The sequence below is a fragment of the Arachis hypogaea genome, chromosome 7, assembly GCF_003086295.3.
Source record: "Arachis hypogaea cultivar Tifrunner chromosome 7, arahy.Tifrunner.gnm2.J5K5, whole genome shotgun sequence".
In the NCBI taxonomy this organism is placed as follows: domain Eukaryota; kingdom Viridiplantae; phylum Streptophyta; class Magnoliopsida; order Fabales; family Fabaceae; genus Arachis; species Arachis hypogaea.
In genome coordinates, this window is record NC_092042.1 from 39,928,468 (window position 1) to 39,944,130 (window position 15,663).

General features: G+C 36.1%; 1 protein-coding gene across 1 annotated transcript; it reads right to left on the bottom strand.

Annotated features, from left to right (window-relative positions):
• Positions 1-8,736: 8,736 nt before the first annotated feature.
• LOC112701399 (zinc finger BED domain-containing protein RICESLEEPER 2-like) lies at positions 8,737-13,325 on the bottom strand. The gene is made up of 4 exons (XM_072198786.1): positions 13,165-13,325; positions 12,757-12,838; positions 8,871-10,652; positions 8,737-8,775 (listed from the first exon to the last, which is right to left on the bottom strand). Exons 1-4 carry the CDS (start codon positions 13,323-13,325, stop codon positions 8,737-8,739), a joined length of 2,064 nt encoding a protein of 687 aa, XP_072054887.1.
• Between the last annotated feature and the right edge of the window lie 2,338 nt (positions 13,326-15,663).

Here is a 15,663-nt window from a genome sequence, read left to right on the forward strand (position 1 = left end):
GTGGACCGCTTGTGGTTGTCAGGCACGTGGATCTTGGCTAAGCGAGTAACGAAGATAGTGGGTGATTGTCACGGGTCACCCCTTCATTCTGAGTTAACTGAATTAAGTACAAGAGTATATCTTGGAGAAGAAGTAAGCATGAATTGAAAGAGAAACAATAGTACTTGCATTAATTCATGAAGAATAGTAGAGCTCCGCACCTTAATCTATGAGGTGTAGAAACTCCACCGTTGGAAAATACATAAGAGAAAAACGTCTAGGCATGGCCGAATGGCCAGCCTCCCAAATGTGAAAAATGGCATAAGCTCCCTAATACAATAGTAAAAAGTGCTATTTATACTAAACTAGTTACAAGGGATTACAAAAAATAAGTAACTAAGTGCAGATAGTGCAGAAATCCACTTTCGGGGCCCACTTGGTGTGTATTTGGGTTGAGCTTTGAAGCTTTCATGTGCATAGGCCATTCTTGGAGTTAAATGCCAGCTTGGATGCCAGTTTGGGCATTTAACTCCAGTTCTGGTATCAGTTCCAGCGTTTAATGCCAGAAAAGGGTCTCTAGTGGGTGTTTGGATGCCAGTTTGGGCCGTCAAATCTCGGGCAAAGTATAGACTATTAAACATTGCTGGAAAGCCCAAGATGTCTACTTTCCAACGCAATTAAGAGCGTGCCAATTGGGCTTTTGTAGCTCCAGAAAATCCACTTCGAGTGAAGGAGGGTCAGAATCCAACAACATCTGCAGTCCTTTCTCAGCCTCTGAATCAGACTTTTGCTCAGGTCCCTCAATTTCAGCCAGAAAATACCTAAAATTCCAGAAAAACACACAAACTCATAGTAAAGTCCAGAAATGTGATTTTTGCATAAAAACTAATAAAAATATATTAAAAAGTAACTCAAACCTACTAAAAACTACCTAAAAATAATGCCAAAAAGCGTATAAATTTTCTGCTCATCACTCTACTTGACTGAGGAAGTCAAACCAACCCGCATGTGCCTTCAACTTGCTGATGGGTCTATTAAGATACCATCAGGAGTAATAGAGGACATGATTGTCAGGGTTGGACCTTTTGCCTTTACCACTGACTTTGTAGTATTGGACATGGAGGGGCACAAGAGTGTATTTCTTATCCTAGGAAGACCTTTCCTAGTCATAGGACGAACCCTCATTGATGTTGAAAAAGGAGAAGCAACCCTAAGAGTCAATAAGGAGAAGTTCGTACTGAATGCTATGAAGGCTATGCAACATCCAGACATTCCTAAGGAATGCATGAACATTGACTTCATTGATTCCCTGGTGGAAGAAGTCAACATGGTCGAAAGCTTCAAGGACAAGCTTGATGATATCCTTGATGATACTCAGCCTGATTCAGAGGAACCCCTGGAAACCTCTGAAGAAAAGGAGAAGCCTCCTGAGCTTGAATTTAAGCCATTACCCCCTGACAAGGGAGGCACTTGCATAAAGGATTCAGCATCCAAGCCTCCTCCATTGGATTGAATTCATTCAACCCCTCCTAAGACCAAACGTAAGTTTGGTGTTGGATGTACACCATCCACTAAGGAGGAAGGCCCCAAAAGGAAGATGCCTAGGGCTTTTCACCATGGAAGATGGTGGTATTCACTTATCTCATCCTGGTATTCACCATGGAAGAGGAAAGTGACAAAAAGGGACACCAACATACTACTGTAAGCCCAACCCTGCCTCAGACAGTGAACAAAATCCTGTCTCTTGAGCATATTACGCTATTCCATGAGAGCACCAGAAGGAAGCTCCCAGTAAGGAGTGAGGATTTATTCCTCTATGACTACCTTTCTCCTTGAAAGAACTTGTCCATCAAGCTAATGAAATTAAAAAAGCGCTTGTTAGGAGGGAACCCAACTTTACTCAACCATTCATTTTCATTTTGTTTTTCTTTCAGTTGTTAGAGTCATGATTATATGCACCAGTCAAGAGACAGAATTCACATTAGTTAAAACAAAACACTCTGGAAAGAGTGTCAAAGTTGAATGCTAGTGAGGAAGCCCTCACTAGGTGTTCAACGCCCCAAAAGGGGAGCATTGCTGGCATTGAACGCCAGCCAGGGAGCAGCCCCTGGGCGTTCAAACGCCAGTGCAGAGAAGCAGAGAATCTGGAATTCCCTAGCCTCTCAAGACCAAAAGGTCCCACGAAAGCTCTACCTACCCCACCTTCTTCTTTTCCATTGATCATATTTGCTCGAGGACAAGCAAAACTCTTAAGTTTGGTGTTGCAAAAGCTTTGCTTTGTGACTTCTACCACTCTTAAGTATAGAAGAAGAGGATGGAGCAACTAGAGGGCATGCACATGAGCCTGTGCAGCAGCCTCAACAAAGACAAAGGAGTGACATTGAAGAGATCAAGCATTACATTGGATCCTCAAGAAGGAGGAGTAGCCATCATCATCCATGTGGATTCGTTCTCTTTATCTCCTTGTCTGTTATTTTCCTGTTTTCTATCTGTTTATTTGTTCTCTTGTTCTAGTTATATGATCATTTGCATTGATGTCTTTAAGTTGTAAAATTTTTCATATATCTCTCACCTTGCCTAAATGAAAAAAATTTATTAAAAAGAATTGAGAGATGCATGAATTTCAAGTTTAAAATAAGATTAGTTTAATTAGTTTGATGTGGTGTCATTTGCTTTTGTTTTCTGAATGTATGATTAAACAGTGCATATTTGAAGTTGAAATTTATGAATGTTGGCTCTTCAAGAATAAGGAAAAAGGAAAAGTATTAATGATAATCTGAAAAATCTAAAAATTGATTCTTGAAGCAAGAAAAAGCATCAAAAAGAAAAAGAAAAGCTTGCATGCAAAAATAAAAAATACGAAAAATAAAAAGAAAGAAAACAATAAAAAGAAAGCAGAAAAAGCCAATAGCCCTTAAAACCAAAAGCAAGGGTAAAAGGACCCAAGGCTTTGAGCATCAGTGGTAAGGAGGGCCCAAAGGAATAAAATCCTGGCCTAAGCGGCTAAACCAAACTGTCCCTAACCATGTTCTTGTGGCGTGAAGGTGTTAAGTGAAAAGCTTGAGACTAAGCAGTTAAAGTCGTGGTCCAAAGCAAAAAGAGTGTGTTTAAGAACTCCTGGGGACTCTAGCAAGGCTGAGTCACAATCTGAAAAGGTTCACCTAGGTAAAGTGTCTGTGGCATGAATGTATCCGGTGGTAATACCGGAAAACATAGTGCTTAGGGTCACGGCCAAGAGTCAAAAAGCTGTGTTCAAGAATCAAAATAAGCTTAACTGGGAAATTCAATAATATCATCTAGATTCTATGTTCCTAAAGATGCCAACATCTATGAGTTTCAATGGATAATGAGATGCCAAAACTATTCAGAAGCAAAAAGCTATTAAGTCCCGCTCATCCAATTTTTACTAAGATTCATTTGAAACTTAGAAATTTATTGTATCTTAATTTTCTTTTTATCCTACTGTGTCTTTAGCTGCTTGGGGACAAGCAACGGTTTAAGTTTGGTGTTGTGATGAATGGATATTTGATACATTTTTTGACATTATTTTCATATAGTTTTTAGTGTGTTTTATTTAGTTTTTATTAAGTTTTTATAGGTTTTAGTGTTAAAATCACATTTTTGGACTCTACTATGAGATTTTGTGTTTTTGGGAAATTTCAGGTAATTTCTAGCTAAAATTGAGGAGCTGGAACAGAAGTCTAATTCAGAGACAGAGAAAGCACTGCAACTGCTGTCCAAATTTGACCTGCATGCACTCGGAAGAGATTTTCTAGAGCTACAGAAGTCCAAATGGAACGATCTCAATGGCTATGGAAATCTAACTTCTAGAGATTTTCTACAATTTATAATAGTTTATACTTTACTTCGAATTATAAGGCACAAAACTGGCGTCCAATGCCAGCTTCTTGCCCCCTTCTAAGCGTCCAGCGCTCAAAGAGCAGAGCCCAATGTCCAAAGGCCCAAAGAGGACCCCTGAGCTGGCGTTCCATGCCCAAGGAGCCATATAGAACATGGATATAATCAAAGCTCAGCCCAAACACTCAGCAAGTGCGGCCTAAAAGTGGATTTTAGCATTAAATAGACTGTTTTACCCTTACTAGTCGTTTATTTAGTATTTAAGGGTCTTAATTCATGTTATACGTACACATTTTAGAACATACATCACTTTTTCTCATTATACATGTTTTACATTGTCTTCTACCTCAGTATGAGTTTTTAAACCTCCCCTAAGTTGAAGGAAGGAGCCCTGCTAAGTCCTATGAATTAATAAAAATACTATTTCTTCTTCTTCGATCTATGTCTGATCTATCTCTAAGATGTATATCTGATCCTCATCGTGATGAACAGGATGATCTAACAAATTAGCTCTGTTCATCACACTAAGACAAACGTGCCTGACAAACACCCACATCTACTTGGTTTCGTGTGAGTACCTGGAAGAAAAGCACGAGCCAACAACTATGGTATACATCTCTCAGACGGTTAATCCATGATTTTGTTGGGGACTTCTCGAGACACCAGTTCAGCCTATCTCTGGGGAGATTAAGGTCTCCGTGGTATTGGCTAGATTCCAAAGAAGCAATCTTCTCTGATCCGGAAGACTCGACCTTGTCTGTGGCGTTTTGAATAGGATCGCCAGGAGAATGACTTGCTAAGCGCTTCACCCTCCGTTGGAATGAATGACAAGGGCCCTGGCATTCAATCTGTAGCAGAGGAGATCAATGACCACGGGCAATGGCTTTGATCACTTACAACCTACCATAGAAGAAGATCATTCACAAGCAAAGAAGTCAGTAGTACCAGAGTTACTTCAGAAATACAAAGCAACTCTAACTCTCAACTCTATTCCCATTATTGCTTTCCAATTAGAATAATAAGTACTTATTCAAAATTCTAAACATAATCACATCTACAACCTTCTGATTCCGCCTAACTAAGACCTGCAAGATAACCACAAGCTTGCTTCAAGCCACAATCCTCGTGGGATCGACCCTGACTCGTTCAGGTATTACTTGGATGACCCAGCGCACTTGCTGGTACTGTTGATGTTGTACGAAATAGTGTGCGTTTTGTGTACACGCGCACCAATAAACCTAATTAAACCCTAAGGAAAATTAAGAGAAAACCTAACCTGAACCACCCTAAAACTACTCCTAATTGTGTTGTATATTGTATTGTATTGCATGGTGTTGCTTGCCCCTCCTTATAATAAGCTTCAAAGCCTTCAGAAATGTGCCAAAAAGCCCCCCAAATCGCTAGCCACGTGACTTTTTAAAGAAGGCACGCGCAAGGACTTGTGCGTACGCACAGGTGTGTGCGTATGTACACATACTTAATTTTCCTCTTGTGCATACGCACAGAAAGTGTGCATAGGCACACTCTGAAATGCTTTTCTCCTTTGATTTCTTCATGTTTTCTCTCAATTCCATGCTTTTCTTCCACTCTTATCAAGCTATTCCTACCTATTACACCTAAAATCACTCATCAAAAGCATCAAGGCATCGGATGGGATGAAAGTGGAATAAAATTGATTAAATTAAGCCTAAAATAGCATGTTTTCACAATTATACATAATTTAGGGAGAAAACATAAAATCATGCTATTTAGGTGAATAAATGTGGGTTTATATAATGAAATCCACTCAAATCAATTCAAAATTTATCGTCAAATATGGATTCATCAATTCTCCCACACTTAAATAATAGCATGTCCTTATGCTAATGATAATTAAAGGAGAAGGGAGAAAGGCAAGCAACTTATTCAATGCAACTACCTACATGCATGAAACTATGCTAAATTCTATCTACCTATATCTATACTATGGTTCCCTATAGAGTTTGGCAAAAACAAACAATAGAATTCCAATCAATCCAAAATAAATCTATATGGCGAAGGCAAGAAAATATAGCAATATGATCAATGTTCAAAGATTTAATTTGAATTTTTCAAAACATTAATTCAGCAACTTGCAAGAAGACATAAGATAAGAGAAGGAATCATAGAATTGAGTGATCAAATCCCTCATCGGATGTGTATAGTCTTTAGTCGCTCAGTGTTTAGGGCTTAATCACTCATTTCTCCTTTAATCATGTTTTCTAGGATTTTCTAGTTATCTAACAATCAACAAATGCTTGATGCATGAATGCAAATATTATGAGGTCTTTGGAGGATTGTAATGGGGTTAGGGTAAGGGTAGGATTAATATGGTTAAGCGGGCTTCATAAATTGGATCTTTGATTAGCTCAAGTATCCCACTAATCCTATATCAATCTATTTACACCAAAGAAAAACAACCTAACTTCCCGTTCGTTTCTTTTCTCACATTCACTCATGCATCTTCTTTCTAATTCACATATGCATTCTTTATTTACATTCTTATTATCATTTCTTTTTTTTTTTGCTTTTCTTTTTCTCTTTTCCTTCTTTTTTTTTCCAAAAAGCATATACACCAAAATTTTTCTTTTCTTTTATCACCAAAAAGAAATGCACATGTTTTAAGTAATGAATGCATGAGTGTTTACCCATTTTTACAAATTTTCTCAAAGAATTCCCAAAGTAAACTAATTACCAATGTTTCCCCATAAATTCCCCCACACTTGATTAACACACACTCTTCAACCCAAGCTAATCAAAGATACAATTCATGGATGTTACTGGTTTTTCGCTTAGGGCAAATGATGTGCTTAAAATTAGAACAAAAGGGAAATTAAAGGCTCAAAAGTGGTTTACAAAGGTAGATGTAAGGGTTGGCCATATGGGTTAGTGAGTTCAATTTCAAAAATGGCTTCAATCATACTAAATGCATTCAAAATACCAAATATAGGACATAAAGACTTAAGCAAATCTAATATCACAATCATAAAAGAGAATAGCACACAAGAACAAAATGTGTGGTAAAGAATGTGCAACCACACAATTAAAGCTCAAATCTCACATGGTGTTTTATTCTAGCTGTTTTCTATGTTCCATGAAAAATAATACTTCAAGCAAGTTGAAACATAAGTTTCAAATCTAATAAATGGGATGCCCTAAAAGGGATTTCTTGCAAATTCCTTGTTGTTTTTACCAAACTTATTTCCTATACTATGCAACATGCAAATGCAAATATTTACTACCATAAAACTATAGCAACCTAAGATATATATGTAGATAAAAGCAAACTATGTAAAGTGCAACGCAATGAAATATTCACAAGTATTCACAAAGGACATAATAACTAAGAACTAGAAATTAATGCAAAGTATTCAGAAGAAAGATTTACACCCTAAAGTTGCGGATCCTCCCCCACACTTAATTGTTGCACGGTCCTCCGTGCATGCATGTCATTCAGGAGAAGAAGGATTAAAAGGCTCCACCTTCAACTGGTGGGCACTGGGGCTTGGGCTGTTGGATAAAACAAATAAATAGGAATTGAGGAAGATATCTTAAAAGTGTGATATAGTAACAGACAATGTGTGTATTTTAAGTGTGTACGGTTTAAAAAACACACATTGGTCGGGTAAAAACAGTAACCACACAATAAAAAAGAAATAGCATGTGTTCCTCAATTAAGTACCCTAGGTTGCAAGTAAAGAATAAACAAGAGATAAGGCATAAACAAACCTAGGTAACAACAACTAAACTGAATTGAATATATGAAATATTGGATATTGAAATTGTGCCAGTGAAATTGCAAAAATTGATATAGAAGAACAATAAACAATAACCAATAACCAATCTAATAATTAGGGGTGGGCATGGTTTGGATTTTTAAAAATCCAAACTGGATCCACTTCAGAACCAGTTTTATGGTTTAGAAAACCAAACCAGAACTGGATTGAAGAGCAAAACCGGTTTTAAACCGGTTTGGAAAAACAAAAACCGGTTCTAAACTGGTTTTAAATTTTAAAACCGGTTTTATTTACAAACCGGTTTTAAATCCGGTTTTATTTGTAAACCAGTTTTAAATTCGGTTTTTTTTAAATCCAAATCTAAAATCCGGTTTTTTTTATAAAATCCAGTTTTAAAACCAGATTTTTTAACTCAAAATCCAGTTTTAAAACCAGTTTTTGAAAATCCAGTTTTAAAACCAGTTTCTTCAACCAAAAATCCAATTTTAAAACTAGTTTTTAAAAATTCAATTTTTAAACCAGATATTTTTACAAAAAATCCACTTTTAAAATCAGTTTTTAGAAATTCAATTTTTAAACCATAATGTTTTTAAAAAGTAAAATTAATACTAAAGTCATTTTAAAGTGTATAGGTTCTTACAACTAGAATTTGGTTCTTTATAAATCTAATGACAATAGCTAATCTATATAACATTTAATCATTCTCAAGACATCAAAAGAATACCACCAAAATATCTCTCTAACAAAATATCAAAGATGCCAAGTTGCCAACAAAATCATCAAACAACCACAACCTTTGAGAAAAATATATCTGCAAATAACAAAATATACCTTTGTCATTTTTTAAAATAAATCTTTGAATGAAAGTATTAAACCAAATGAGAATATTAAGCATACCTAGTCATCATCAAGATTATCAATTGATGCCGCCATAGAACAAGCACCATCATTAGAGGAAAATATATCTACAAAGGAAATCAAATTAATTATCAAGTCTATATTCAACAACTTTTAATTGGTAACTAATACCTAAATTCTAAAATAGAAAGATAACAAAAACAAAAATAAAATAAAATGAGAAAAAATAAGAATTCTTTGTTGAAGAACTTCACCATCATCATCTAAAGTAGAGAAAAGATCTTCCTTAAGCCAATCTCCTGTGCAGACTAAGGCTTCTACCATTCTAGGTGTTAAAGAATTGCGGTATGGATCAAGGACTCTTCCTCCAGTACTAAATGCTGACTCCGAAGCTACCGTAGAAACAGGTATAGCCAATACCTCACGAGCCATATTTCCAAGAATTGGAAATCGGGTTGAGTTGACCTTCCACCAGTTTAGTATATCGAACTTATGGGAGTATGGCTCACATTCTTCTTGTAAATATCTATCAAGTTCAGATCTTGTATTTGTTCTGCGACCAGTTGCTTGCAGAAAAAAGCCCATGCCATGAAGATCGGTATTAATGTTGTTGGCTTGAACATCTTGCGTATCAGCTTCACTTGCTTCCTCAGAACTTTGGTATTGCTGATAAAGTAACTTTATGCACTTGGACAACTTTGACTTCAATTCGTCTCCTTTTTCTTCTCCAAAGAAGTAATCCAAGAAATAATTGACATACTCAATCTTTTGCATTGGATTAAGTACGATAGCAATCAATAACAACATATTCACTGAATCAGGATTGCCCCAATACTTCTCATACTTAACCCTCATCCTTTCTGCCATTGACATAGTACTAAAATCAACAGAATCACAAGAATGACGAATAAATCGTCCAATTGCAAATACTTCCTTCATATACATATCACTGGTAACATATAAGGTACCAGAAACACGTATAGTGGCATCACTGAACACTCGCAAAAATGGTACAATGGACTCAGCATACTCCCAGTCTGAATTAGAAGGAACACCTTTCCCTTTTCCTCCATTCATCTCTCCTACATAGGCATTATCTTTCAAAGCAAGCAACTCAAATGCTTTGCGATGCTTCAAAGCTACCTCTAACATTTGATAAGTAGAGTTCCACCTAGTCTCAACATCCATGCAAGGCAAGCCTTTATATTGGATTTTTTCTAGTTCAACACACTTTTGAAACCTACTAGCTCTAGATGGAGAAGATCTAACATACTTTACTGCACTACGAATCCTCAAGACTGATTCATCAATCTCTTTCAACCCCTCTTTTACAATTAAGTTTATAATATGTGCACAACACCTCATATGAATAAATTCACCATTCAAAATAATGCTATTCCAAGAATTCAATTGCTGCTTCAGATATTTAATTGCAACATCGTTAGACGAGGCATTATCAACTGTCACACTAAAGACCCGATTCAAATTCCAATTATTTAAACAAGATTCAATTGTTGCTCCTATAACCTCTCCTGAATGACTTGTCACTTGACAAAAATTAAGTATTTTTTTATGTAATTTCCAATCCAAATCAACAAAGTGTGCTGTCAAACTCATATAAGTAAAATTTTGAATTGAAGTCCAAGTGTCAGTGGTTAGACATACTCTACCACAATTTGTCGAAAGAAAATCTTGCAACTTCATCTTCTCTTCAGCATAAAGAGCTCCAATGTCACGTGCTAATGTAGTCCGTGAAGGAACTTTGAATCTTGCTTGTAGAGCATGCACAAATTTTCGGAATTTCGGGCTTTCAACGAAGCGAAATGGTAGCTCTTCCCCAATAAACATTTCCACAAGTGCCCTTCGAGCCTCCTCTTGGTCAAATTTGGAAGCACTGGGTGAATTTAAAACACCACGCTCATCTATAGTCGGTGTGGTCGTCGTTTTTCTTCTTTTGTTCGAATCATTATTAGGATTTTGCTTGCATCTTCTCAAATGACCACCCATTGAGCTAGTTCCATTCCCATATTGTATTAAGCTACCACAATATTTGCATTTAGCCTTCTTCTCGATAGCATTCTCTACATCAAAATGATCCCAGACAGCTGACCGATTCTTACGAACACTTGACGGTGGAGAAGATGGTTGAGTGCTAGCGGACATCCCTACTGCTTCAATATTACTATTTTCATTCATCTTGCTCTGCATATAAAGCAAGGTGTACGTAACTCAAAATTTGATGCCAAATATGCTAAAATTAACACAAACTAATCCAAAGAAACAGCAGCCAATAAAACTTCAACATTAACTTTACCTTACCCCTATAAAAAGTAGTCACTCAAGCATCAGAATATGTTTAGTAAACTAAATTAGACAATTAGTCCCTGATTTCCTGCATTTTATTTTATATCTAGTTCTGCTCATGAATCTCAGCCATCCCCTTTTTTTAACCTATTAATTTTAGAGTGCAATAGCTTCCATCTTCTGTTACACATTCAGAAAGGGGTTTAAAGAAAATAGAAGCTAGCAAGTTAAGTCTTCATTTGCTATCCTATATTTAAGTCTTCATTTGCTATCATATTCCACACCTCAGCTTAAAAGTTTAGAATTGCATTTAATAAAAATATATCTAAAAGCTAATCCTAAAACTATAAAGTACCTAATAAAATAATGTTGAAAGTCATACATATACACCACTATAACAATTATATCAACATGCTACAAGGTTTCATTATTGATGAACAATGAATAATTCAAGTGGCAAAAACAAATATCTCAAATGTCAACAAGCAGAAATACATACTACTAAAGAGCAAACTGAATTGATAAATTACCAATTTGTTTACATGTTAAATCTCATATTGATGTTTGATATTCTGTGTAGACATGATAATGCAACCAAGGAAATATTGAATAAAGATAAAGCATTTAATATAACAGATTGGTCAAAGTAGTGCTACTGCTACTTGAGTGATAATGCACTACTTTTTCATACTTATATGATATAATGATCTAGCCATATATAGAAAGTTTAATACCGTTTGGAATCTTATCTGTATCTAATATTCTTCGTTTATCTACTTTATTTTACTTTCTGTCTGCTTAACCATAAGTAGCATATTATATTATTATATTAATCCAGCAAGAGAGAGAAGCAGTGTTATATCATATATAGGCATGAAGGTACAATACTATTTTATATCACTCAAGTAGTGCTACTGCTACGTACTCTACTATTTTATATCTATGAATTACAATACTAGCTATTACTGCATGAACTAAATAATTTAGTTAAGTGTTGCGAGTAAAAATATTGGTCAAGCCCAATTACAATTAGGATAGTTTCAATGACTATAAATATAAATAGTAAATTTTATCTTTGGCAAAATTTTATGAAAAACAATTTGCAAATCAAGGTTCAGGTTCATCAGGAACTTCAACAACAAACTGCTCAACAACAACCACTTTTGATTTTCATGTTCAGCCACAGCAACAACAAGAAGACTCAACAGAATTTACAGAGCAAACAGAATTTCAAATCTCAGATCTAGAAATCCAATCCAAAAAAAGAAAATTATAGAATAAAATGGAAAAAGAAACATTAGCATTTTGAGTTGTTTCATATCAACAAAATTCACTAAATCACTGTCCTGTACCTCAAAACAGCCAACACATCACTAAATCACTGTCTTGTACCTCAAATTTGAAGAAATAAAGAATGATCAAATTAAAAAATATTGTCAAATAATAAAAAAATATAACTTTAATTTTAACTATATTTTTCAAGTATTATTAAATTTTCATAACTACCATAATCACCATACTCATAACTACCACAAATTCCCCATGTTAATTATTGCAGAGAAGAAGTTCTATCTTCAAAGTTGATGGAACGTAATAACAAAGCAAACTTAGCTTAATTAGAGATTTGATTTCACCAACAGTTTCATTTCAGTTAGTTATTGCACGTTTGGGATCAATGCAATGGGAACAATCTTTTTTATACGTAATATGCAGACAAATTATGTAATTTTGAGCTTTAATTGAACCCATCAAGACAGAGAAAAACAAAAGATTGAAGTTCTGATAGAGTACAAATAGAATCCAATGTTAGTTGAGCTGAATAATTAAAGTTGAATAAGAGGGTAAAATCATGTGGTTTTCTAGCATGTGTATAAAGTGAATGAACCATAGTTAAAGTTGGAGAAACCTGGTGCAATGTATCAACAACAGAGTAGCATGATGAATGAACAGGAACAAAATTCAAAGCTAATTAAAAAATTTAAACAAAATGCAAGGCAAATACCTGGTGCTTGGTGAGCCTCTGCGAATGGTTCTTCTGAGAAATCACCGTCAACACTTGATCAAAGGACAACCACACAACCTTGCTGTAAAAAAAAACCCCAAAATAAAAATGGGATTAACACAAACACTTGATATGCATAACAGCATAAGCAATCAAACTTTGTTCAGTTTTTCAAATTGATGGAATGGAACAGAACAGAAAAGAACATGGAATCAAACCTTTGGTAAACCTATCTAACCTTGAGGGTACCCAGAGAACGGAGAAGAACAGAGCTGGGTCACGGCGAGAAAAGGCGGACGGCGCCTTGAGGGTACCCAGATAACGGAGAACAGAGCTGGGTCACGGCGAGAAAAGGCGGACGGCACCTTGAGGGTACCCAGAGAACGGAGAAGAATAGAGCTGGGTCACGGCGAGAAAAGGCGGACGGCGGAACCGCGGATGGCGGAACAGAGCAGTGGCGCGACGCGCTTGTGGTGGTGGTGGCAGCTACGAAACTGCAGTGCCAGTTGCCTGCTCCGGTGTGGCGGTGCCGGCTGCGGGGCGAAGGAGAAAAGGATTGGTGATTTCATGCGAGCTAAAATTGGTTCACCAAATCAGAAATGAAGAATTAGGGTTTTTTTGAGATTTGGATTTTAATCTGGATCTGGATTTGGATCTGGATTTAAAACCATTTAGATGGATTGGATTTAAAACCAAATTATAAAATAAATTTGGTTTGGTTTGGATTTTTTTTGGTTTAAAACTGGTTTTTTTTTTTAAATGAAAAGAGAACCCCTTATACATCATGAAAACATAATGAAATAGTCACGTGGTAAAGGTACTTATTAAAAATCATGATGAACAAGTAATTTCAACTCAATTCACTTAATTCCATATGCACTCATAAATAACTTGTCCTAGGGCGCAATCAAAACATGAATAATCAAACCCACTAGGTACTTAGTAAATTAAAGCAAAGTATAAGTGCACTGATGAAATTTAATCAAGAAGCAACCCAATCAATATCAATCAAACACTTACAATTTATTTACTTAACAAATAGCTAAACCAAAACTAATATAATTACAAAAATGAAAATGAAATACAATGAAAGCTAAGTAAAACAAGTAGAAAAACAAGGAAAAAGTAAGAGAATAGAGGGATGGAGGGGGATGGAGGTGCGTTAGGGCTTAATTCAATGTGCAATGAAATTTTTTTGCAAAACAGCACTTGTGTGTATGCACCGACATGTGTGCGTACGCACACAAGGTAGAATCAGAAGGTTGTTACATTGACGCTTAATTGAATTAAAGGAATATTGTATACATTACTTTTTATACTAAATGGAATCAGTAATAAGAATATAGTTGAGGATTGGAGTTGCTTTGTCTTTCTAAATTAATTCTGGTATTACTGTCTTCTTTGCTTGTGAATGATTTCTTCTATGGCAGGATATATGTGATAAACGCCATTGGCCGTGGTCATCGATCTCCTCTACTTTAGATCAAACGCCATTGGCCGTGGTCATCCAATCTGAACGAGGGTGAAGCTCTAGCAGTTCATTCTCTTGGCAACCCTACTCAAAACACCACAGACAAGGTCGAATCTTCTGGATAAGAGAATGCTGCTCTTTTAGGTTCTAGCCTCTACCACAGAGACCTTAATCGCCCCATAAATCGGCTGAATTGGTGTCTCAATAAGTCCCCAACAAAGTCGTGGATTAGCTGTCTGAGAAATGTATAATCAAACTGGTGGTTCGCGCTTTCTAGTCACGTATTCACATGAACCCAAGTAGACACGGGTGGTTGTCAGGCACGCGGTCCTAGTATGATGAGCAGAGCTGATTGTCACTGATTATCCTATTCACCATGTTGAAGAACGAGTATACATCTTAGAAATAAATCAAACACGGATAGAAGAGAAACAGTAATACTTTTATTAATTCATAGGACTCAGCAGGGATCCTCCCCTCAACCTAGGAGGTTTAGAAACTCATACTGAAAAGGAAAATACAATGGTGAAACTCAAATATGTTGGAAGAGATGGTAGAAGATCCTTAACAAAGAGTGATCTTCTACTTTAAATACTAAACTGTTAACTAGTAAGGGTAAAATAGTCTTTTTAGTGATAAAATCCACTTTTTGGGCCCACTTGGTGAGTGTTTGGGCTGAGGTTTGATGAGATCCACGTGCTAGGAGGCCTATAGGGCATTGAACGCTGGCTAAGGGGTCCTCTTTGGGCATTTGGACGCTTGTCTCTTCCTTGTGGGCGCTAGACGCCTGGAAGGGGGTAGGAAGCTAGCGTTGGATGCCAGTTTTAGGCCTTCTAATCTGAAACAAAGTATGAACTATTATACATTAATGGAAAGCTCTGGAAGTTAGCTTTCTATAGTCATTGAGAACACTCCTTTTAGACTTCTTCAGCTCCAGAAAAGCTCTTCCGAGTGCAAGGAGGGCAAATCTGGACAACATCTGTAGTGCTTTCTTTGTCTCTGAATCAGACTTTTGCTCTAGCTCCTCAATTTCATCTAGAAAATACCTGAAATTGCACAAAAACACACAAACTCAAAGTAGAATCCAAAAATAAGAATTTAACACTAAAATCTATGAAAACTTAATAAAAACTAAACAAAACATACTAAAAGCTATATGAAAATGATGCCAAAAAGCATATGAAATATCTGCTCATCACAACACCAAACTTAAAGTGTTTCCTGTCCCCCAAGCAACCAAAAACATATTAGGATAAAAAGAAAAGTAAGATACAAATAAATTTCAAAGTTTTCAATGAAGCTTAGTTACAATTAGATGAGCAGGACTTAGTAGCGTTTTCCTTTTGAATAGTTTTGGCATCTCACTATCCATTGAAACTCAGAAGTGTTGGCATCTTTAGGAACTTAGAATCCAGATGATATTATTGAATCTCCTA